This window comes from Monopterus albus, unplaced genomic scaffold (assembly GCF_001952655.1).
Source record: "Monopterus albus unplaced genomic scaffold, M_albus_1.0 scaffold32.1, whole genome shotgun sequence".
NCBI classification, from domain to species: Eukaryota; Metazoa; Chordata; class Actinopteri; order Synbranchiformes; family Synbranchidae; genus Monopterus; species Monopterus albus.
Window position 1 is genome coordinate 418,938 of NW_018127912.1, and position 24,526 is coordinate 443,463.

Sequence of the window (24,526 nt, forward strand, 5' to 3'; positions counted from 1 at the left end):
CTGGATTATGTAAACTAATAATTTAATATGTGGAATAAAAAATGATTTTCAAAATAATAGTGTGTTTGCACATTAATGTTAACTTAAAAATATGGAGAATGTCTCAGTTGCCTTTAAATAAGATTATGCGCTGCACTGTATGAACATACACCCTCCCACTCATGGGAATTTAGAGGACAAGGATGGCAGTATTTTAATTTTTCTAATTGTCAACAAGCATGAAAAGAAAAAATTAACAATGTCTTAGTTCATCTCTCAGTATTTTTTTTATTTTTTTTAACTTGGTCCATTTGTAGCTCTCTGTCCGAATCCCACAAGTAATTTCCTTAGACAGCTGAACATTGTAGTTTTTAGCTGACAATACTCAAACTAGAGTAAATATGTTGGGGATCGGAAAACAAATCTGGTACTCTAGTGAGCATTTCTAGCAGCACGATGTTGTGTGTGGGATCACCTCAAAATAATCTGCTCATGCTCTGTGTAATGAAAGGAACATGTCACCCAGTTTAATAGTACTGATGTGTTTTAATAGTTTTTGGACAACAAGGGAGATCTATACTCAGAGAGAAACAAGCTATATCAAGCTTTGGGCAAAAGACAACGCTTGAAAGAATGATCGAATTATTGGTGGTTTGGGTTTTTCATAGGATTTGTTGACAATAAGAGAAAAAATATCACCAGACTTGCCTGTGAAATATTTCCCAGAGAAAATCACATGTGCGAGGTCACATGACCAGCTCACCTGTATAAAGTTCACTTATATATACTGGACACAGTTTAGTAACTGGGATGAAACATTTGTTCCTAATAAATTCAATGATACAAGTATGATTCATTCCTTTGTTTGTATGCAGCTCACATGCAGCTTTAAGTTTTCCATTTACAATGAATAGTCACAAATATTTTTATTCAGAACATCTGCTATGGTAAAAAATGCTGATGGAACATGATGGAACAGCTCAGGAATTATTTACAGTATCACAGACACATGTGAGCATATGTGAGGAAAAACTAGGAGGCTTATCCAGTTCTTGAGAAGAGAAAGCACACTATCAGGCTTCAACTGCTATGTAAATGGACCAGTTAGGCCTCCATTCACTATGCAAAGTGACGGCTAAAGAGACAGTCCCTTGAACTCAGTGGGGAAAAGAAATGTATAAATTATTAAACTAACCTTGTTTAGCTCAGCCTCTCTCTGATGATGTGACACACACACACACACACACACACACACACACACACACACACACACACACACACAGAGAATAGAGTCAGACAGTTCATGCATATAAAATATGCTGCTCTTTCACACAAATCTTTGATAAGCTAAATTTGAGATGGAGATTATAAGACGTTACATGCTGCTGCCGTTTGAGTGAAAAAATGTTTAGTTTTCTTTGAGAAACAAATATCTGAAATGACTGCAACTCTAAAGTGTTTTAAAATAGGCCTCCTTTAACTGCAGCAGTTTTCAGTATCTTATCTAGTGTGTGTTATATCACCCGTTAGTCATGTCTGAAGAATCTGTGGTGAGTGTTTGAGTAAGTTGTTTGAAAAAGTTTTGTTTCTGAGGAACAGTTTGGCAAACCACTACAGTAAATTTCTTTGAATCCCTCCACCAAATCATTAACCACTCTGAACAAAAACAAATCATGAACAGCTTGTCACATGAAGCCTAGTTTGAACGAGACAGAGAGCCAGTGGATGTAAGGAGGATCTTCACGGGAAGAAGTATTTATACACTTAAATATACCATGTTGCCTATTTCTGTAGCAACAGTAACTGTTATTCATAGCAGGTATCACATTTGTTACAAGTTGATATGACACCTCACGTCTCACCTGAGCTGTGGGAAAGCACCTATTCAAAGACAAAAAAATGATTACTATCACTGTCAATTGCTAATCCTATTTTCAGTTTGGATGTGGGAGGCCAGTGGCGTGCCACACCCAAAGAGCCGCATCATGGCTCCCATTCTGAAAGCCCATGAGCCCAATCCTGGAGCTGCACCTCAAGGCCTACCCTACAATGCCTGTAAGCTTGACCCTGGAGCTGCATCAGGAGGCCTGGTCGTACAGCCTGCGATCCACACCCTGAAGCTGCATCGGAGGAACTGCTCACATAGCCCAGCGGGACCCGTCTAGGATTTGCAAACATGCAGACACGCCTTATCTCTGCAGCATTTCTGCCAGACACTCTGCAGACACTCGCAGATATAACAGCAAAGGCACAGAGCCAGATGAACTTACACCTAAGAACTTTAACTACAGCTCCTCACATCCTATATTTAAAATACCTGCTGTTAATAATAGCTAAATGCAGTTGCAAGGCTAAAGTGTCCTCAGTTACTTGTGCATTTATGACAAAATAAACACAGCTGTTAGTGTCCAGTATAGCTAGTGAACAATGCTGGCAGCTCTGCACCTCCAGCACAAGGGACGCATTAACAGAAATAGTAGGAGGAACTCACTCTTCAGTCCAGTCCCTAGTGGATCCGGATGTGTGTGTGTGTGTGTGTGTGTGTAGGAGTGTTTTAATGTAAAATGTCCTCACTGTTTAAGTAGGATGAACATTTTTTGGAGTCACAAGGATTGTAACATATCTGCAAAGTCTAAAAGAATATAAGACGAACTAAACAGATTTTTCAAATATATAAATCAAGGACTTGAAAGCTTCAAAAAAAAAAAAAAAAATCACACTGTTCTAGGTCCAGTTTATGTTCACTTCAGAATTAAGCAGCACTAGAGTAATTCTAAAGCTTAACAATATTTTAGCATGTGTTCCTTCTATCTCATACTGCTCTTTAAAAGCTCCAAGCATGGCGACTTGAGCGTTTGACCATCACACAATATCTTACTCGCATTAGTCAAGTCCCACAAAGGGAGATGATGTTTCAGATGCAAATAGAGAAGCCACGCTCACTCGCTGGCATGTTCCATTGCTCAACCTGTTGATCAGGCTCTCTCCCAAAGGGCCTGAATATGTATTTCACTGTGGACCGTTTCTGTTAAAGGGAGCACCAAGCACATTTGGTTCTGTCTGCCAACTGCCAGCAGCTAAAGGGATAAATTTGCTTAAGAGGTTCCATAAACTGAGCATTAGTGTAGATCTCAAAACAGGTGCAAACTCCGTGGGCAAGTCTGTGCACACTGACATCACCACAAAAAGTGAGCAGGGTCTTCTTCCTCATCTTGTGCAGTAAGTAAAACAACCTATTTTTATGTTTGCAGTGATGTGGGTGAAAGGCTGAAATGACAATAAGCAGTTTCCAGAGAGTGAACTTTAGCATCTGTCTGGGTTTTGCAACAATAAAAAATCTCCCATTTCAACAATCTCTGTGGCCTACAGCAACATGACCCCCACGCCACACTTGGTCACTGGTGTGGTTGGGTGTGAACACACACGTACGTTTGTACAGCTACGGTATATCTGTGAGGACACGCATTGGTATAATGTATTCCCTAGCACTTTAGCCTTACCATCACAACCAAACTTGGCCCCAGCCTAATTCTAACCTGAACCCTAAAACCAAGCCTTAACACACACACACACACACACACACACACACACACACACACACAGGAGGACACCCCACTCCCTAGTCACCAACTCATCCCGTGAGCGTTCCCTCTTAACAAACTTTTTTTTTTTTTCTCCAATGGCTGTGTCACAAGTAGCAGACGGTTTTGCCATCCTTCTCCAAAAATAGCCACCCATTAACGCAGTCAGGTCAGATGGCTTTGAAACATCTGTGGCAAGCAGTGCTGAAGCGGAGGGACTGGAGGGGGGCTACGAGTGCGCAACCAGCTCCAGAGAGGCAGTCATGGGTGGGCCTCAAGTGGAGGTTTCTTTCACACTTGGGCGACAATGAGTGCTGGGGAACAAAGAAGAGGTGTCTAAGTGGTGTCTGCATGTTTGTGTATGCGTTTGCAAGCAACAGGTGGTGGGCATTTGATTTACATGACCTCTTGACTACATGTTTCAATATCTTCTGTAACTCACTGTAATTTCTTTTGTCTTTGTGATAATCAACAAGTCGACATCTACTGCGGAACTTGCTATTAGAAATTGAAAAATGTGTGATTTTACAAACATTTACTTTGATTACTGTTAGGTATTTTTAGTCAGATAGATATTGGATAGATACTTTATGTATTAGAAATGTTTAGTGGAGAGAGGATGTCTAGTTAGACTGTTAAATGCTTAGGCTTGCTTATGAGTTTCTACAGGGTACATCTGGTCAAGGATACTAGAGAGAAGAGTTGATGACTGTCAGCAGACAGGGTGTTTAATATTAATATTATGACGTGTAGAACTGTAGCCTTAGCCATAATATGTTCTTATGTTTAAGTCACGACATGTATGTCACTAGAGGTCGTGTGAGAATGTTTTTAGCTACACACACACACACACACACACACACACACACACATTGATTTACTTCATGTTTTGACTACTGCTATGGCCAGCTGCAGAGCTGGCAACAGAGACGTCTCGGTTGACGTTTCTGTGTAGTATGGGGCTAGCCCAACCGAAGAGATATAATGTATAGGCCTGGTGGGTTCAGGGTCTCTCATCTTACATCTGCCTGCGTGCAGTTTGGAGGTGCAAAATACCTGAGTGTGTAATGTTAATTTTTACCTGTGTTCATGAAATAAATCAGCACTGTTTTGTAGTTACTTGGACTGTCTCGTCTCTCAGAGTCAGTATGGTAAAAAGTACCGGGTACAACATTACACAGCACACAAAAACTACAGCTCCTGTCAAAATTTACAAGAACAGCAGCGAGGGTACTTGTCATCATAACTTAGTTTCATCCATATCAATAAAATTCACCAAAGATGCTCTTCTAAAGTTATTTGTCCAACCTTTTCAGCTTTAACCCCTGCTGACTAGAAACATCAGCCATGTTCAGTCTGCTTTGTCCTACTGTTATTAGACATGTCTGAGCTAATCAAGGTGCCTCGACTCCTCGCGATGGTCTAAGGAAATTGTATACCTTAAAGGCTACTAAAACCAGGAATACTGAATACTAAAGTTACTATTTTAACATAAAAAATTTGAAAATGAAACAAGTTATGCAATACAGTGTTGAGAAAGGCTCTGTTCTAAGGCTGTATTTTTAAGCTATTGCTGTAGTTAAAATGTTATTTTTTTTTTTTTTTAAAATTTCTTTTTTTTTTTTTTTTTTTTTTTTTTTTACTTCTGGAACCCAGAAGTTGTGGTTTCATTTAGACTCTGAATATAGTAAAAACATGCACTGTATAAGTGACTGTGTGTTGGGATTTTAGATTTTGTCAGAGATCTGGATGTGATGCACCTGTCTGGAGTGCAAGAACCTTGATGTAACTGAAACAAATGGGTGATACTAAAAAATTTAAGACAAAAATGTGGGGAAAGATTGTTTACAGTGCCTTAGTAATCTATCTGTTAAACCAACACAAGCAACAGTGGTTTCTAAGAAACATGACTAAGAAATCAGTCGTATTGAATTCATCTGTGCTTTTGTATAGCAATAAGATGCATGAGGAAAGTGACTATGAATGTCAACTCAATACATTTTTGTTGACAAATGTACAGGCAGTAGTGAGTAATCACATGCACCATCTGGTTGGACTGATGTCATATCGAAGTTACTTTTAGCCATACTAGCACACACAATCTGTGGAGGAGTTGGCTAAAAGTTACAAAGATCTGGAGCCAAGCTAACCAGAAGACAGATCAACTCTTACTCTCTGTGTGTCTGTTTAACAGGCAGGCATTTGGTATTATTGATTCATCAGAGAAGTAGGCCGAAGCTTGACACAGCAGCCGAACATGCAGTCTCCTAATAACTTAACCACATCAATTCTTTCTCTTCTGTGCCGTTCACCCTCCCTCCGTCTCTCCCTTCAGGCACCAACCGTGGCTAGAACATGGTGAGTCACGCTGGAACAAAAAGCCCCATTCAAAACATGCACACATACACACGCACACACACACACACACACACACACACTAACTCATGATCAACTCTAGCCAGCCTGCCTTTTAGTAAAAACTCCTTCTCTTCTTCAATAACCCCCATCCCCCACCCGGCTCAATCTCCAGGCAGAACCAGGTCGCAGTGGCTGCGGTGAGACCAGATCAAACCAATCCAGTTGCTGAGCATCGATCAAGTCACCGAGCTGGTGCTGCTCCCAGAAACCATCAGGAGCCAAACCTCCCGAGGTCTTCCCACCACATCACACAACCTCTGTGTGTGTGAGAGAGAGAAGCAGAGAAAAGAAAGCAGGATTAAAAGATAAAAACCATACGAACGCTACAAACCAAATCTATTTCTGAAATACTATGACTTCCTTCCTCAAACAAGGCCTCACTTGCTTTTTTTGTTCCACATGACACATCGTCATGATCACTCACTGGCCTTTTCACAGGCCTACGCTCTGGTCAAGGGTGATTTACTCATTTTATTGGCTTATTTTATAAATGCAGAGAAATATTCAAGTAACTGCAACTCACCTGAATTAGCCAGTCAGCTGAGCTTTTCTTTAATTCTTAATGTTTTCCCTTTGACAATATTAAATCAGCTATCCCAAAATGAATTAGTGATGTATGTGTTTGTTTCTTTCTTTTGTATAGTACTGTATGTATTATACCAAACAGAATTTTATGTTGAACCTACTGCAAATTATGAACTCATTAGGAGGATTCAATATGTACATATATTAATGTCAGCGGAGGAAAACGTACTCATCCTTTTCTTGACTAAAGGTAGCAATGCCACAATGTAAGGATATTTTTTTCTTAAAATTAACATATTAAAGGTGCATTAACTAAGATTTTACAGATCATCTGATAAATCAACTGGAAATGGGACAGGACTCTGTGTCTCTCACCCACCTCCATGACATTCTGCTGCCTACAGATTCCAGCTTTTCTAAAGCATATTAAAAATATGGTCCATAAATTAGTCTCACCTGCCACCTAGCAAAGGTTATAAGAATAATTTTTCGTCATTTCAAACACCCAGCCACAAAGGACTTTTTCTGAAACAGTCCCTGCCAGACTGAAGAGGCCATGTTCTTTTGCACAGAGTGGGACAAAGATTAAAAACCAGGGTTAACATCAGTGAGAGAGTGTCAAAGCAGCCAAAAGACTCAAATTTGATTCAGATGTGGCATCCTTCCTTCTAGGTCATGATTTTACCTTTGTATCGAATAATTATGATTCTAATTTCAGAGAAATTCCAGCATTGTATAACGTTAGTACTTTGTGTCACATTAGTAGTGACCACAGCATTGTACCGGATTGCCAAATGTACTCGTTACTCAGCTAATGCTAGCTTCAGACAGGAGCCTGCCGTTGTCAGTTTGTTTTGAGTCTCATTAGATGTTACAGCAGCTGAAAAGAAATAGGCAGAGCAGCTTTAAAGTTATACCAGTAAAATATAGTTAGAGTAAAATGGCAAGGTAAGAATTATGCAAAATGTCCCATTTCATAATATATTATTAATATTGCTATATAGTCAAGGATAGATTCACAGCATTTTAATCCTGTTTTAAAACAATAGTTGAGTGTTCACATGAACCCTGAAACTGTTTTTTCTTGCTGCAATCATTCCTCCTATTTAAACTGATCAGTGAGTGATCATTTCTGAATGCATTTCAAGTACAGGTGATGGTGGACAAAATCCAAAGGCCTTGTTTTGTGCAAAACATATGCCAAAGTTTAACAGACCATCACACAGAGGGTCCATTAGGAATGGTTCTTTCAACACCCAGTCTGAACAGGAAGAATAATTAATCCTGTTTCAATGCTCATATGGGCACCTGATTATTATTTTAAGACAGACTTGAAAACCTGTGATCCTATCCTGTGATACTATTGTATCACTAACTTGTATGAAGTCTTTTATTGCTACAGCTGGACTATGGGGCTCTCAATGAAATGTACTGCAGTAAACAATACATTTCTCTGACATGAAGTAAATGGAGAAAAAAAAAGTATCATGTTGCATGGAATGGTGCCTCAAGATGACAATTTAGCACAGTAATGTCCATGGTAGTTTAAAAGCATAATTAAAAATATAACTAAAGATACAGTTTAAGTTTAATGGGCAGAAGACCATGACAGTGCTAGAAAGGCTTAGTGACTTGCAACACCCAAATAAAACTAAGAAACTACTCGTTGATGTGCCACTTAAGAGATCTGCAGGATCTCCTGTGTTACCTAAACTCATAAAACATGTCATCTCTAGGCACTGTGCCAGTATTCACACCCACCATCTACATAGAAAGAATCTCTATAGGTCACAGAGTTTGACTCACATACTGGTGCGTGTGTCATGTATATGTAAGTTCATATAAAGACGGTTCACTGTCAGTTTTATGGCCTGCTGATCTTGTCATCATTTCTATCTGGACCTTCATTATGGTTCATAGATTTCAGTCCACATGTTCACACGCTGCCTTCATTTTCAAGGAGCCCGTATGGCAGATGTGAGGAATGTAATTCTCACATTTTCATTACTTTTACTTTTGAATATGGTGGTAAATGATTCTTTTGCCATTAAGTTTTAACTAAAAGCCCATGAGTGACAGCCCCCCGCTCTCTACAAAAAAAAAAAATGAAATGAGGTATGGAGTCAAGATAAGAGGCCTCTCAACGAAATACCTTCTTGCCTGGAAAAGCTTTCTTCTGTGCATGTTCGCTCCGGGCATGAGGGTCAAGTTCCCAGTCAAAAAACAAGTAAATTATTCAGCACACTTGGTCTGATATTGTAAGGCTGAGGGCTGTAGGGCAGGAGTGATCACTGGGGGAAACTGTCAACCTGTGAGATATTAGACAATTATATAAAGAAACAAAGCTTCATTGCTTACACAGATTCCAGCAGGGCAACTCTCTCTGATTCCTTGCTACCTGCTGTCTAAAAAACATACACACCCTTTAAAGATTCCTGGCCGGTGTACATGCACTCTTAAAATGCTTCACATAATCATATTTAGTATATAAGAATATTTCAATACAGTATCTGCATGTGGAGTGTCAAGCTTCCCCTACAGCAAATTTGCATATTCCATATTGTCAACAGTTATTAACACTTAAATATGCTGCAGGTCAAATTCCCATTCTATACATTAGCCACAGCCACACATATACAGTGGCCAGGTCCCAATGTATGTACAGCCCTACAGTCATGAACTATGCTATAACATTATCGACATGAATAGCATACCTGTACATTTACTGTCCTTCATGAAGTTTCTTCCCAGAGGAAACTCCTACTGTTTGCAGGTCTTTCTTAGAAACGAAATATTTGTGCCAGGATTGTGCATTCTTACATAATATAGTCCAGATGTTACTACAAGTTTTGATGCCAAACAATACAGCCATGCTATCGGTTCTGTGAGGCTCTACATTAAGCTCGATGCTAACTGTAGCTTGCTAACATCCTTACAATAGCACAGCTAACATGCTGATATTCAGCAGGGAATGGTTACATTGGTCACAGTCTTCACTGAGCGTGTTAGCAGGCTAACACTTGCTAACTGGAACTAAAACAAAGTGCAGCTGAGGTTGATGGGAACATTATTAGTTTTGCAGGTATCTTATCATCAACCAAAATACTGGACTGATTTAAAATTTTACCTAATGATATCACCAGATTAAAAGTCAGGATTTACAGTTCTTACATTTCATCAGAGCCACATTTCATAGCAATCCAGCCAATATTTTTTGAGAAAGTTCACTAAAAACTACACTTTGTAAACTTTATGGTTGCATTTGAAGAACATGATCACCTAAGTCATTAGAATTCATCACCAGAGAACAATAATATTAAAATATCATAGGACACCATATAATCATTGTTGAGATATTTCAGGTTTGGACCACTGACATGCATACATACAAAGGACATGGCTTCACCACTTCCCTCCACTATGCAAAAAAAAAAAAAAAAAAGCCAAAATATTATGAACACAGCAGCTGCCATTTTGCTGTTTTGCAACCACATTCTGTACAGCAGCGACCAGAAGTAGAGTGACAGCACTGAACTGCCAATTAAAGCTGTCAAATCAATTGCAATACACCTCTTTTTATATGATCAAATGACTCAGTAAAAATAAATGTACCAGAAAATTGACCACTTGTACACACATCTGCATGATACCATCTGCCAAAAACCACAGAAGTGACCCCTGGGAAACATGTATTTGATTTATACTTTGAGATCTTAGTTTTAGCCTGTGGACCAAAGCGGTGGAACGACCAACAAACCAAATGACACTGATATTTGCTGGACCCATGCTACTAGCATGACAAATAGAACTATAAAGTTTCTATGTTTCTGTAAAATGAATGAATAAACAGCAAGTTGTTGAAGAAACCTACAGTTAGTATTATGGGAGTGCACATCTATGCACAGTAAAAGGGTAGCACAGTACTGTATTAATAAAACTGGCAAACAGGGAAACTGTGGTTCACTCTACATATTTTTCCTTATGAACCTAGACAAATTTTCTAGACTATTGTGTCTGCTTACCTGCAGCATGAGTTGCATTAGTTAGAGCACTGTGCCCTCTCCTTTAGCTTGAATAATAACATGTACAGGCTACAGCAAAGCAGACACAGGAAGGCTTTAGGTCTCTGTTAAAAAGCAAAGGCAATCGTTTAACATGCCATTTTCCCAAGAATATTCAAGAGGCACATTTAAATTTTTTCTTAACTCACAACTAGGTCCTGACCCAGATTGGGGAAAAATGCCTGTAGGGACCTGTGTAGGCCTACAGCACACTGTACAATGTGTGGAACCCAGACAGGATAGGGTGTGGTGAGAAAAGGAGTAACGTTGGAGAATACTAAAAAAGGAGGAGGAAAGCTTAGAAAGCAAGGATGAGTCAGCGCCATCACCCCAGACTGCATGTCACTATAAAGGGCGGGATGAAAACCTGTCTCTCCAGTCCCATTTGCCATACTTCCCCCATCCAACCATCTCCAGACACGACAGACATGGTGAGGAAAAGTCGACCAGAGGGTGGTGGACTTCACCAAACGCTAATTCAGAACAAGCCAACACCAATTTAATGTGAGTCACAAAGGAATTTCCCTGACACATTTTTAATCAAAGGCTACCTATTGAAGATGTGTGGCATCAAGTAATCTAGGTCATGTGCATCAAGGCCTGCAAGTTTCAGCTTCCCCTCAGGAAACCTTAACCAGCATTAGCAACCATCTAAATTAGTTGTCACTGTATTTGTATGACTATGGAGTGTGTCAGTTAAGCAGTTATTAAAATTAGAATATATTTATCAGTGGTATTATTATTGACTGACTGTTTCAGTTCCCGTTACCTCTTTTCCCAGACATAAGCTAACCTAAGATAAACCAACATGAGGCAGGACAACATGTTAATGTACATGTGTGTATGTCTTCTTGTTTATCTGTAATGAAAGAAGAGGAGAGAGTAAAATATCTGGGGTAAGGTTAGATTTTTTGCCCTCAGTTTTTATAATAATATGAGAAGGAGATTCAAATAAGAAGTGTGTGTTTTTGGGTGCATCAGAGAGGAAGAGAGAGTCTGAGCTGTATCAGATGTATGTGCATGTATGTAGCTGTGTATGAGATTATGGGGAAAAGGGCAAAGGGTTGAGGTGGTGTTTGAAGCTCATCTCAGTGGCAGGAATCAAACTGTTTCTCTGCTTCTGTCTAGGTAGGCATACACACACTTGTTCATCCACCCACCCACACACGTGCACACACGCACCGTGACACCGACACTGTGGAGCTCTCTTGCTCTGCTGCTCCAGCTCACACAGGGAATTCTAATGAAGCTTTTAGCGCAAGTTCAAGCAGAGAAACAACTGTCAGCAAGCCTCAATTGTTGTCACAGTAAGGAGCCACTTCTCTTCTACTATGCAATCATTTCACTGGGTTCAGTGCACAGGAATTAGCCAGTGATCATCTTAGCCCAAAGGATATTTAAATGACCTTACCTACAGTGGCTCTCTGCTGTCACTGCAGTCTAGGTGGCCTTGCAACTCTGCCCCACCACCACCAGTGTTTAAGGCTCTAGGGGGGATATTGGACCCGGCTGCTATTCATAGGGCTCCATCCCTCTACATCTCTGTTTTGACAGGGTCGATGCCAGAAGTGTACATTTTAAAAAGTTCACTTGTTCAAACTGATTTTGTCTTTCATGATTGAACTAGCAATAGGGCCGACCATATAAAAGGGCTCTGAAGCCGCAGAGCTGTGTGACACACAAACATGCAACAACACATGCACACATATACAGGCTTATATGCATTTACTATAAGGAGTGACCACCAAGGCCAAAACGGATTCATCATGAACATCAGTTTGCATACAACACATGCACAGAAACGCACACTTAAAGCACGCATATGAAACAATTGTGTGTAATCATACAGCGCATGTAGCCAAGGGTGCTAAGTAAATAGACAAAGGAACAAGTATATTCTCTTACTCGTGTACACACATTTAAACACCCACCCAAAGCAGCTTGGGGATCTTGCTCTTTGTTTTACAGCAGGCCATTTCCTTTAACAGATTTATCACCAGTGTTGCACAAGCCATTCGATTAGTGCTGTGCATTTTTGTGTGTGTGTGCCCTTTGTGAAAGTGACCAGCTGAGCTTCTGTGATAGCGCCTGTGTGTATTAGACGGCCATAGGATGAGGCTACTAAGATCAGCTAGTGGTTAGATATGCAATCTGAAGAATGATACTTCAGAGCGAAGAACAAAGCAGATGCTATTCCAGGGAAGAAACTGTGCGAGGCCAACATACAAGCCCTGGGGGACTCCTCAACAGTGCTAGGTTTACAGCAGCTATTGTAGTTGGCAAATATATTACAGCCAACAGTTAAACCTAATATGATATTAAGCGCTGCCAAGAAAATCTGCTGCGCTATTATCAACACATTTAACCATCTGTGTTCAGTGTGTCCCACTACTATATTTTTGGGATTCGGTCAAAATTTCTTATTCACAAAGTCGAACATTTAATACCCTTCTGTGTGTGTGGGTGCGCGCGCGCGCGTGTGTGTGTGTGTAGGTGGAGTGGAGGGGGTTGATGAGGATCTGATATTCTAGACAGGAGATTCTGATTGTGTTATGCGAGACCTCTGGCATACAAAGAAAAGGCATAATAAAGCAAACTAAAATAAATAAATAAAGACTGCAATGTCATTCAAGATCTGTCACAACATACTACTGTATTTATTGGAGATACTAATCAAGTGTGCTGAATTTTTAGAACAACAACAGTTGGGATAGATTGAGAAAGATTAAACAGTAAGAATATTAGAGACACTGAGATGAGTCACGGGCTCCCATTCACTGCTAGAAGTGACTGCAAAAGCACACAGTTGAAGCCAAACAAGAACAAAAACTACAGTTACATTTACTAATGGACCTTCACACACTGATGCCACACAGTCCCAGAGCTATTTGGCCGGGGAAAGCCAAGTTTGGAAGGCCGACTGTGCAGAAATGCCAAGGCTACTGTACTATTTTAGTGTTTTGAAGCTGCAGATCAGCCATGGTGACACATAAAACCTGAATGAAGAAGCCAAGTGGTCTGACAAGAAACAACAAGAACAATAAGTCATCCAGAAAAATGTTTGCGAGTCATTCTGTAAACTCGTTCCGAATCCAAGTGGAATATGTCCAGTGTATTCGATATTACACTGAAGTTGCTTTAGAAATATTCTTTAATTAAGAAAAAACGTGTAAATTTTATAGCTTTTTAACATTTAAAACCTAATTTACTCATGCTTCAATATATTTATTCAATTTTATAAAATTTCTAACAAAAAAAAAACAATCTTTTAAAAAGTCCCCCCCCCTATAAAACTGAGCTTACGGTTATAAAACTAATTAATGCATTTATGCCTAATTAATCACGTTTCCTCCCATAAAATCTATCGGCAAAGAAAAAATATATTTTCTCCTTTTTATGGAGTCGAAACACCACTGAGGGGGTGAGTCATTTTCCCGGCCTTGGTTTGCATGTTTTTACACGCTGAACTGGTGATAACTATCAAAGCAAGTTACCCAGGTTGGTCTGTGTTACAAAGGAGGGAATACATTTTTATTAATTATATACATGTTAAAACAGTGTGTATAATGTAGATTCACATGGAGAAAAACTATGTGTTGTGTGATATTTTGTCTCTTCCCACTGTTAAGATAAACAATACTGTTAATTATGATTATGCTGCAAAAAAATTGCTTTGAGGAATGAATAATTATAAACTGTGCAAAACTTATTTAACTGTAAAAGGAAATCAGGTGTTAAATGTACATTTTTAGTGGTGAAAAGAAAATGTTAAATATTATTGCATCAGTTTCAGACCAATCTGGCACTGTATAATAACCAAATAATTTTTATAAATTTAATAATTAATAATATACTGCTCTGCTCATTTCATTTTAATTTTAAATTTTCCATGTTAAGCTATTTTAAAATACTGCTGCTTGTCCATACACGATGATGCATCTCAGATATCCTAACCAGGTACGAGCCCTGTAGACCTCTTAGCTCAGCTAGTTCAGAGCTTACTGGCGTGCTGTTGTTGAAACTAAACCCAGTGAAGCTGCCTTTAGTTTTCACACTGCTCAGATGTGACTGCTTTCAAATCCAAACTAAAGACCTATTTATTTGACTTTGCTTTCTGCTAAATGCTTTTTAATTAATATGATCTGATCAACAAATAGGTGCCATTGTAATGCAGTTTATCATTGTCCTTATGTTTGTCAAAGGTTTTATTGTAATACCTTTCAACTTGTATGAGTATACCGATACGTATACTGTGGCTTAATTGTTTGAACATTTTTCTCTTTCTCTTGTTTTTTTTTTTGTCAGTCTGTGCACTTTGTGAAGCACTTTGTGTTGCCTTTTGGTATGAAATGTGCCATACAAATATATTTGCCTCTTTCAAATTATGTTATTTACCTTCTGTCATTTAGTCTCTGTACCAGTTTATACCATCACCTGGATCTCAGGCTTTACTAGAGTATTATACAACAATTTATAATGTAAGGTTGGTTATGTTAAATTAACTTCAATGTCAACTGTTATAGGTAACTTCAAAAATGGGATGCTACAGAAATATTAATAAACTAAACATGAGATTAAGCTTAAATAAAAAGAAGAGGCATTTTGTTAAAGGAAAGAAACACTTGAGTTAAAAGCATTTTTAACAAATGACTTCTACTTTACCAATATGAGATAACTATTTTAAAGTCAGTCATAAAATAACTTTCCTCAGTATGTTAGATTTGCTTTTACAGAAGGTAAAGGAAAACAAATAGTTGAAAACACAGACATTGTGTCAGAAAGGCATCAAATTTAAGTCCATTATATCAAAAACAGACATAATAAATCAGCATCAACTTTAGTTAAATCTTATCAGCAAATTTTTCTTTCAAGAGCACAAGGCCTTGCAACAGTGCTATGATGTTTGTGCTTGGCAGCAACTGGCTGCCTTCAACCGGCTCCAGCATGGCCGCACAAGCACATAAACATGTACGAATAAGTTAGGAAACATGAACCCATTTGGTCTATCTTCAGCAAATCTTTCTCTTTTATTGCACTTATTGAACCCGGTACATCTGAAAAAGCTTAAAACCTCAAACCAGCCAAATTCTTAAAGGAATCGTCTGTCAATTTCACTCGTTTTCATCAGACCTCGGCCTGAGCTTTGGCAGAGGGAGCTGAGCCAAGCACATTTCTCTGAGTCATCAGAGAGGGAAGGGAAGAGACAAGTAGGAGGAGAAAGAGGAGGAGGAGGTTGAGAAGCAGAAGCAGAAGAAGAAGAAGCAGGAGGTGGCAAGCCTGGAGTTTCCCTCTCACTCTTGCAGGCGAAGGCCTACACCGAGCAGCAGCAGGCTGAGAAAAGCATGCTCTATTGTTTAAGGGCCGCTGGCAAAGTGAGTCTTCCTGAAACTCAGCAAACTATCACACAAAAATGAAGGAGACATGCCAAAAAAATTGCTCACTGAGAGATCTGTCAAAATCGTGTTGTGTGAGAAGTTTAGAAGGACTTTTATAGAATCTCTTGTCTGGAAGCTCAACAACAACAACAACAAAAAAAACCTTAAAATTCAACAGTAAAAAAATAAGATAAATTATGATAAGGTGTGACCTAGAATCTTTTATAAATCAAGTGTGACTGAAACAAAGAAATAACCCATCTTTTCTAATGGCGGATGATGTTTATTTTGCAACCCTGTAGCTGTGCTACAGGGAGACTGTGTGAGAAAACCTTCAACTTATGAATCCTCAAAAATACCTTGTTATATGTAAACATATGAAACCTTCAAAGACCTTGTGGTCATATTATGACACTTAGCTCTTGAAACTTTAATTGAAGTATTGCCTGCAAATGTTGGCAGCGTTCCAGCTTTAATATGTAGTGGTAACACGGGTTGTGGCTTGACAAAGAAAAAGGTGGGACCTGACAGCAGTAGGTGCTACTTTGACGAGGAAACAAACAATGCAGTCACATGATTGATAACAGTTTCTAAGAAGCAACCACACATAGGTCTCCTTCTAGGAACCATCATAACTTGATTTGGTTTGCAACATGAGAGGCTATACCAATTGTAGCAGTGTATTAATAACTGGACACCTTGAAAAGCAACTAAATCATCTGACAGAGTGTAAGTGACTATTTATGAAGCTCAAAATGATGTATGGCAGCAGGCTGTGATGTAAGAGGGAGGCGAGTTTATCTGGTAATAGGTAGAGAGAGGGAACTGGTTGAAATGAAGCAGCCTAACTTTGAAACTCAGCCCTTCATTTCTCATTTTGGCCTGTGTTCAAACAGTCCACAGGTTCTCATGTCCCCCGGGTCCTGTCAGGCAGCCCCACTGTTTGTTTTCAACTCCAGTGTGGGGACAGATTTGGACAAGGGTGGCGGCTGAGTCTATTTTCTCCACCTGGAAGCTTGGAACGGAGAGGAGGGAAACTCAAGACTGGTTTTACCCGCTTCCTGGAAACGGTAAAGCAAGCGGGAGGCCCAACTGTCAGAGAAAGGGGTAGAAAGAAACTGTGTGACAGAGAGTGCGCCAGGGAGAGAGAGGGAGAGACTGAAACCTCTGGTCAACAAAAAAGGAATATGTGTGAATGCATGAGTGGGAGTGTTTGTGTGTGTGAGAAAGAGAAAACGATAAAAGGTAAAGAGAACCAGTCAGGGAGGTTTGAAGATGCCCACAAAAATCTGTTTAGAGTGAGTGCCCCTGATGACCCTCACCCCCGTTCCCTCAGAGGAACCAAGACTCATTGCCAACATGCACACAAACCCATACCCACATGGACACACACATCATCCTGGTCACATGTCTCAGTTGACATAGATACAGGGCATCTAAGGGCACCTGTCTGAAACATCCGGAAGGCTAGACTCTAGACAAAGCACATATCCCTACTGTAGCACTAAAACCCAGCCTGGAGGTAGGCGTTAGTGGATGTGTGCTAAAAGGGAAAAGGAGCAGACGATAGAGAGCTGCACACACCGATTTGCAACTCAAATACAGTGTGAGGTTGTGTATGTGGAGAAACAAGGAAAAAACAAACAATAATGAACACAAGGGGTGTGAGAGTGGGAGTTTAAAGGCTCGCTCTAAGGCCTGGAGACATCTGTGAGAAGAGACGACAACAACAGCAAAGCACTGAACAACAAGGGCAGAAGAAGAAGAAATCAAAGGCTAAATGACATACAGGTCTAAAAACAAAAAAAGCTGCTGCAGTGATGAAGAAATGCACTTGAGTAAATGCACTTTATTACAGAGGTAGACGATAAGATCGATACAGTAACAATCTTCTCATCTAACTCTTGGCAAAAAAAAGCAACCAAGCGGATTTCTCGGAATGTCAAGTCTATTCCTTCAAATCTTCCTCCTCCTCCTCCTCCTCTCTGCCCTCCACAGATCAGCCCCACAGTGCTTTTCCCATTTGCACATAAGGGCCAGGTTTTAAACCTGCCTGTTATATTTCAGCAGTAGACCCCTCTGACACATGCACACCCGCTCACTCACCAGCCTGCTTGTCTGTCACAGTGATTAAGTGTTATCGATGCTGTGCAGCAACCATAGCTGTGCTAATGTAAAATAATATGACAGAATGACAAAAGAGAAAGTCACAGATTAACTTAAGGCAGGCTCTAAATTATAGGCCATAGCTTTGAGGCGATACAGTGAACACAGTGGCAAGTAGAAGACAAGATAATTTAACTGTGCCCTGATAAATGAGTATGGAAGCAAAATTGTACTATACTGTGTAAATAAATACGTGTGTGTATGGGAACAGAACATGTCTGTGAGTGTGCCCGGAGAAACACCGAAGGAAAGGAAGAAGGAAGAGAGAAAGTGGGACAGACAGCAGCAGCACTACAAGCTCTAAGCTCCCTCCTCTACTCCCCTCGTTCATCACTGAGGAGAAGCGAAGGAGGTCACCCACACCTACAAGCACTCAATCAACCTGCCGGCGACCTTGCTTGTCCTGGATACGGTGCCCGCACCCCTCTGTTTATCTGCCTGCTACGCTGCCATCCTGCTGCCGTTGCTCTGCAGCCGGTGCCAGGTTACACGGCCACAAGCACGGAGATGCCACCTCACCAGATGCCCACTTTTCTGGCCGTTCTGCACCAAAACCCGACAACAGACTGCACCGTTTTACGTCAATATATCGTGCTATCAGACTTCTTTGACAGGGATCATGACAAAACATGCCCAGGTTAATTAGTCTGTGCGGTATCATTTTCCTTTTTACAGGCACTTTTGAAAAGTGATTTATTCCTTTTTGATTGGTTTTGGTAAGGTGGATGCATTCCACAGTGAAATAGTGTGAATGAGCAAGAGTCAGAGAGTTGCAAATAAGGTGACATGCATATTAAGCACCAACTGAGCACATTAAGCATCCAGTCACATTCAGTTATTGATTAGGAAATAGAGCCAAACCAAAACAATAACTCAAGATCAAGCTGCTGTGACCGGTCAGGCAATTACATTACTGAAACAATGAAGCAAAAAAGGGCTGCAACTAAAACGCTTTATTTTACAGGTCTGCAATTTCCTAAAAATTTCTTGAAAGTTTTTCTGTAAAGAACCCTAGAATATGGTATTAATTACAGAAAAACAGAGACAAAGTTCTAAGACTGACTTTTTTTCTTAGTCCACCGAGTTGTGTTGAATTTATTATTGGCTTCCAGATGAATTGCTCAGTGTAAACTATTCCTATTTAGGGTTATTTTATTGATGATTTGAAATGGTATTTTTTCCATTCATGCTAAATTGGATGGTTGATTGTTGACAAATTAAACATTTTGCATGTGTAGTTCACCTTCTGTTCTCTGAAGAAAGCCTCAAGTTTGTGCCAGTGTAGTGTACAAATAGCTGGAAGTGTAGCAACTGATCCCCCTCTAGTTCCTGTAATTAGTACCAAATTATAAGATCCCTTACAGGAAACGTCTATGGAAATGATTTAGAAATAAACTGGAATTTACAGACCTGTAAAATAAAGCCTGTCCATTAATTGCATTATCAATTACTTGTCCTCCTGATTGTTTAGTACATAAAATGTCAGAATATAGTGAAAAATCCCCATCACAATTTTACAGGACCCAAGTTGACGTGATGAAACTAAGCAAAGATTTACAAAGGAGAAGCTGAGACCAGATATTTTGAAGAAGGTTTTGCTTAAACAATGACCTAAATGCTTAGTCCATGATACATTTAACTTCCGTTAGTCTGATGACTAATCGTTTCAACCCTAACCTTACACTGCTCTACTGCTCTGTGTGTCAGCTTGACAAAAGTGACTCTTGAAGATAAACCTGATAAAACTAGCACATGAATCATGTGAAAAATCAATGTGTAACTGAATTTTATTTAGGAAAAAGTGTCAAATCCTGGCCACAACCCGCCACAGCACATGAACAAAAGCATACTGTAATATCATTGTTAAATGAAATATTTTTAGGAGCGTAAATTTCCCACCAAGAGTTTGATTTTGGACCACGAGCCAAGAAATGTTTTCCGTTGTAGATAAGGGAACAGCTCACTGTGAGAAATGCTGTAATATTTGAAAGTCAGCCTTATATCACAAGACAATTACCTGACTGTGATAAAGGAGGAAACAGCTGAACTCCACCACCAGCTACTGCTAGCATTAACAATCTGTGACACAAAGCCACAGATATCTCTATCAGCTTTGACAGGCAGGTCACATTCCTTTGTTGTGTGCTGTCGGATGGGCCTTCCCCTTTGGAAGGCTAGTTATGACTGTGGATACAGCTGCGAAGATGGCTCCACTGACCACTGCTACAAAAGGAATGGAAAGACAACACATGGGCCGAAGCAGACGACGAAGGAAGGAGGGCGGAAAAAAAGGACTATGTTTTTCTGAATGGATGGCAGAAGAGCTGGAGATGTCTAAGCCTGTGGATTCTGTGTGTGTGTATGTCAGGGGGATTAACAGGAAAGTTAATGTAATCTGTCTGTAAAAGGGCAAATTCCTCTGTGATGTATGATGTACAAAGTGCATGTATGTGTGTGTTTGTGTATTGTCGAAGTGAGTGTGGGAGTTGTCAGCTAGCTACAACTCCTCTTATCACTACACAGAGCAATGTGGAGAATGAGCATTCTGGGTTCTGCCCTGATGATCAAAGATACACACAGAGGCTGATACACTCAGCTACCCCCTCCCACCGCCATCACCCCCACCTCTGCGCTCTTTCATGCACACATTACAGTTACAAGCTCATTAAATGGCATATCGGCTACGCTATGAATGCAACCGCTCTACACCAAATAAGAGAAAGACGGTGTTTGGCTAAATATGCATTTACACATTTGATCAAAGAATACCACCTGTTCCTGTGTACGAGCTTCTACTGAGTCCAAAACAGTCCTGCATTTAATCCTACCTTTCATGAAGGTGCAGTTTTTGTGCAGCCTTTTAGAGAGGTGTTGACTGAACTGTATGATCAGTGTGTGCTCCTGGATTCTATTGTGTTATGCTGAGGGGTGGTTCTATTATTTTACCCATCCCACTTCTATCAATGAGGGTAAGATAAATACAAAAACACCTCTTCATATAATGTGATACACTTCAGCAGCAGCACAGACAACATCCTCGATAAAGTCTGGCCTACATTGGCTTTAGCCAGGGGTATCCTATAAACTGGTTAACAAAAGTCATTCTGCGGCATCACACCCATTTGACGGCACAGGAACTCAATCAACTTTTGCTTTTTTTTTTGCTTTTTTTATAAATCAGCTCCCAGGTTGGTCTTGAAAATGTGAAAAACACCAATCGACATTTACTCAAGCTCAAGTCTTCAATAGAAATATAAAGCAGTTTAATCAACAATATATAAAAACAGAGAAAAGCAGCACATCCTGATATTTAAGAAGCTGGTACCAGGTCTTAATGAATGACTTATATGGCTATCAAAAGAATTGGTAATTAATTTTCTGTCAATGGACAAACTAATTATTGACTAATTTTTCAGCCCTATGGCGGATTCATAACTCAGTTCACTTACTTTAGTCAAATGCTAAAACAGCCTTTTACTTGCCATTCAGGTTCTGACTATTATTTTCAAAAGGATACTAAGGGTCAGATGAAATGAACTGCAGTTCAAAGTCATGTGTTATACAACTTAGTTGTAAATTTCTAACTGACTACTGCGTGTTCCACTAGATGATCTCATCTGTAATTCAGATGCAGGACAGTGGCTGTGTGCAGACACCCAGGAGTCTGACAACAGGCTACTGCCTGTGTGTGTGTGTGTGTGTGTGTGTGTGTGTGTGTGTGTGTGTGGGTGGGTGTGTGTGTGTGTGTGAGAGAGTGCCTGTGTGTGTGTGTGTGTGTGTGTGTGTGTGTGTGTGTGCGCGTGCGCAAGAAGGTGTGAGAGAGATAGAGTCCCTATAGAGTCACAGTTCTGCACCTCAGACTAACAGTACGACTGCATGTTAATTCAATAAGAAAACAGCTGCAGAGTGTAAGCCTCTTAACAAGCGGTGTGCTTTGTCTCTGTGTCTCCCCATCTCTCTACTTCTTTCACTCACTCCGTTTTGCTTTCCTAGCTACCCAGCCTCCTCTCATCGTCTCCCTCTGTTCCTCTTAACACACATCTGTCCCCATGTCTTCATTCCTTCTCTTTCTCTCAGCCTCTCTCTCCCTGTTCATCTCCTGCTCCCTTTTGCCCATTTATCTCTCCTTTCATCTGTCACAGCCTCCTCCTCCTCCTCCTCCCTCGTTCTCTCACCCTCCCTCCCTGTCTCTATTCTTGTATGGGAGTGGTGGGTCTGTGGGGTGCTTGTTATCCAGTACCTATCCAGACATCTCTCAGCTAGGAAGCCAAACGGTCAGACAGGCAGATAGACAAAAGACGACCACAGAGGAGAGAAGAGTGACAGCCCAGCAGCTACTCCACACAGACTAACAGGCAGGAGGAAAGGCAAAAAAAGGCAACTGGACGCCAGATACCCAGGAAGGTAGCAGCACCGAGACAGCTAAGCAAGCAGCCTGATGAGACGACAAAGAAGCCTGTCATTAAGAAACTATCAAACAAGTAGGACGTCAGATGCAGACAGGCAGGTAGGCAGAGGAGAGGGACAAGCCGGTCGCCACAGGCTGGCGTGTAGCAGCCACCTGGGCTACGAGCCCTGCATCCCAACAGGCCAGAGGGTCAGTAGTTGCACAGCTGATAAACACTGCCTCTGTCTGGGCCTGGCACTGTACTGCAGGCAATAAATGATGCATGGCATGTTGATGAATAACCCTTTCATTTCTGGGTGTTCACTCCAAGACTGAAAAACAAGTGATCTCTACTGAAAAACCTGGAGTACAGCTTTGTGTAAGGACAGTGGATAAATACAATGGCTTCAGCTCAACTCCACTGAAAATGTTAGTAGGCCGTGGGATTTAAATAAGATGCACTTCCCTGGTTCCAGCTTCTGCTGGATGTCCAAGTCTTGAGAGCAAAATAAACTCGGTTTTTCACTGTTGATCAAACAAACCCAGGTCAATATAGAAATGCAGGTATAAGAAAAGAATATTTTTGTACTATTTGCTAATAATTTATAGGCCAAAAGGACTAATTGATTAAACCATAGAATAATTTATAATTACAAATAATTAGTTGGAGCCCCATTCGATTTAGTCCAAGGTGACTATTAGTGAAAACAAACAAACAAAAATCTATTCAATCTCATAAAATTCTCTTGGTTATTTTCTCATAAGGTTCTACCAAAATCCCTTTAACAGACTGACTAGATGGTGAACTGACCTTGAAGAACTGTTATAAATTTAAAATGAAATTTATAGAGAAGACCAATAACATGAACAGATCTAAACAGGAGTACAACTAATCTAAGGCTGCGCAAACCAAGCCTACAGTTTTTTAAAAAAGGAGACAAAACAGCTACACAAATTCTTAAGTATGATACTTTGAAGCATAAAGAACATCTATAAAGCTGGAAGCCTGATGTTAAACATTCAAAGACAGCACAACCTTTTCCATCTCATTACATATTACTAGTAGAAACAGTTGGGACTACTACTAAATACAAACTGGACACACATCATCCTGGCCACATGAGCAAACGTTAATGATATTGCTATAATAAATGTCAGGAGGGATTTCTCTTTACGTATACATTTCCTCAACTGTACCCTAATAGATCCCATCATGCTACAACAAGAATGTGCTAGAATCACATTACAGTGACACACAGGAAGTGAATTTACCAGCACTGCTGCACTGCTCCAGTTTCAAGACCTGGTGAGGAGTTCACTCCAGGCACACGCCTCCTGATTCCAATCACTCTGACTCAGCGAAACATGTCACCCTTCCCCTGTTCACCAGATGTGGCAATGGTTTCTTTCAAAACAAACTGCCCAAAAACTCTAACATGCTGCAACTTAATTCCAGCACCAATATAACCTGGTCTAGCACAAGGTTGGGGCCTAGAGATGGTTTAGTATGTGAGAAGCTAACCTAGTTGGAAGAACCGCTGAAGTATTGCGGCACCTTTTTGTTTCATCACAAAGTGAAGAAACAATGTGCCTGGTCATTAAGCTAATGCAACCTTCACAGTTGCACAGTGCCAGATATTTCCACAGGCAACATGTACTGTTTTTCCTCAACGGTCTGTCACCCAGATCTCTGCCCCCTGGCTGCCTTCCGACTGGGTCAAGTCACAATGGCAGGAAACCATGAAACCATTTCTTTGGAGCAATACAACAGCTTTCCAGAGCCTTCAAGAAATGACTGTGTCCATATCTTCACGGCCTAAAACAAACCATTAAATGCTACCCACCATTTCCAGAAAATTTAGAGAACTAAAACGTGGAGGAATCATTAATGTGTCACAATTCTGTGGAGAAAAAAAATCCTTAATTAAATAACACAGGAAAGGATCTAGCCGAGCTGAGGCACATTTTCCAAAGGTCTTATGGTTTCCATCTTTTACCAATTTTCGTTAGTCAACTGCAAATAATCGCTTTCAT

The 24,526-nt window shown here is 40.2% G+C and overlaps 1 protein-coding gene across 5 annotated transcripts in view; it reads right to left on the reverse strand.

Moving 5' to 3' along the window:
• Positions 1-24,526, reverse strand: part of LOC109958379 (uncharacterized) — a 66,182-nt gene that overhangs the window by 31,579 nt on the left and 10,077 nt on the right. Inside the window, exon 5 of one of the 5 annotated variants that reach the window (XM_020596951.1) lies at positions 1,165-1,195. The exons of 3 other annotated variants lie outside the window; for them this stretch is intronic. In XM_020596951.1, coding sequence (XP_020452607.1) covers positions 1,180-1,195 — 16 coding nt within the window. In that variant the 3' untranslated portion in view covers positions 1,165-1,179. Of the gene's footprint in view, positions 1-1,164; positions 1,196-6,174; positions 6,236-24,526 lie in introns of those variants that run through there. One more of the 5 variants, XM_020596948.1, reaches the window with a different exon arrangement.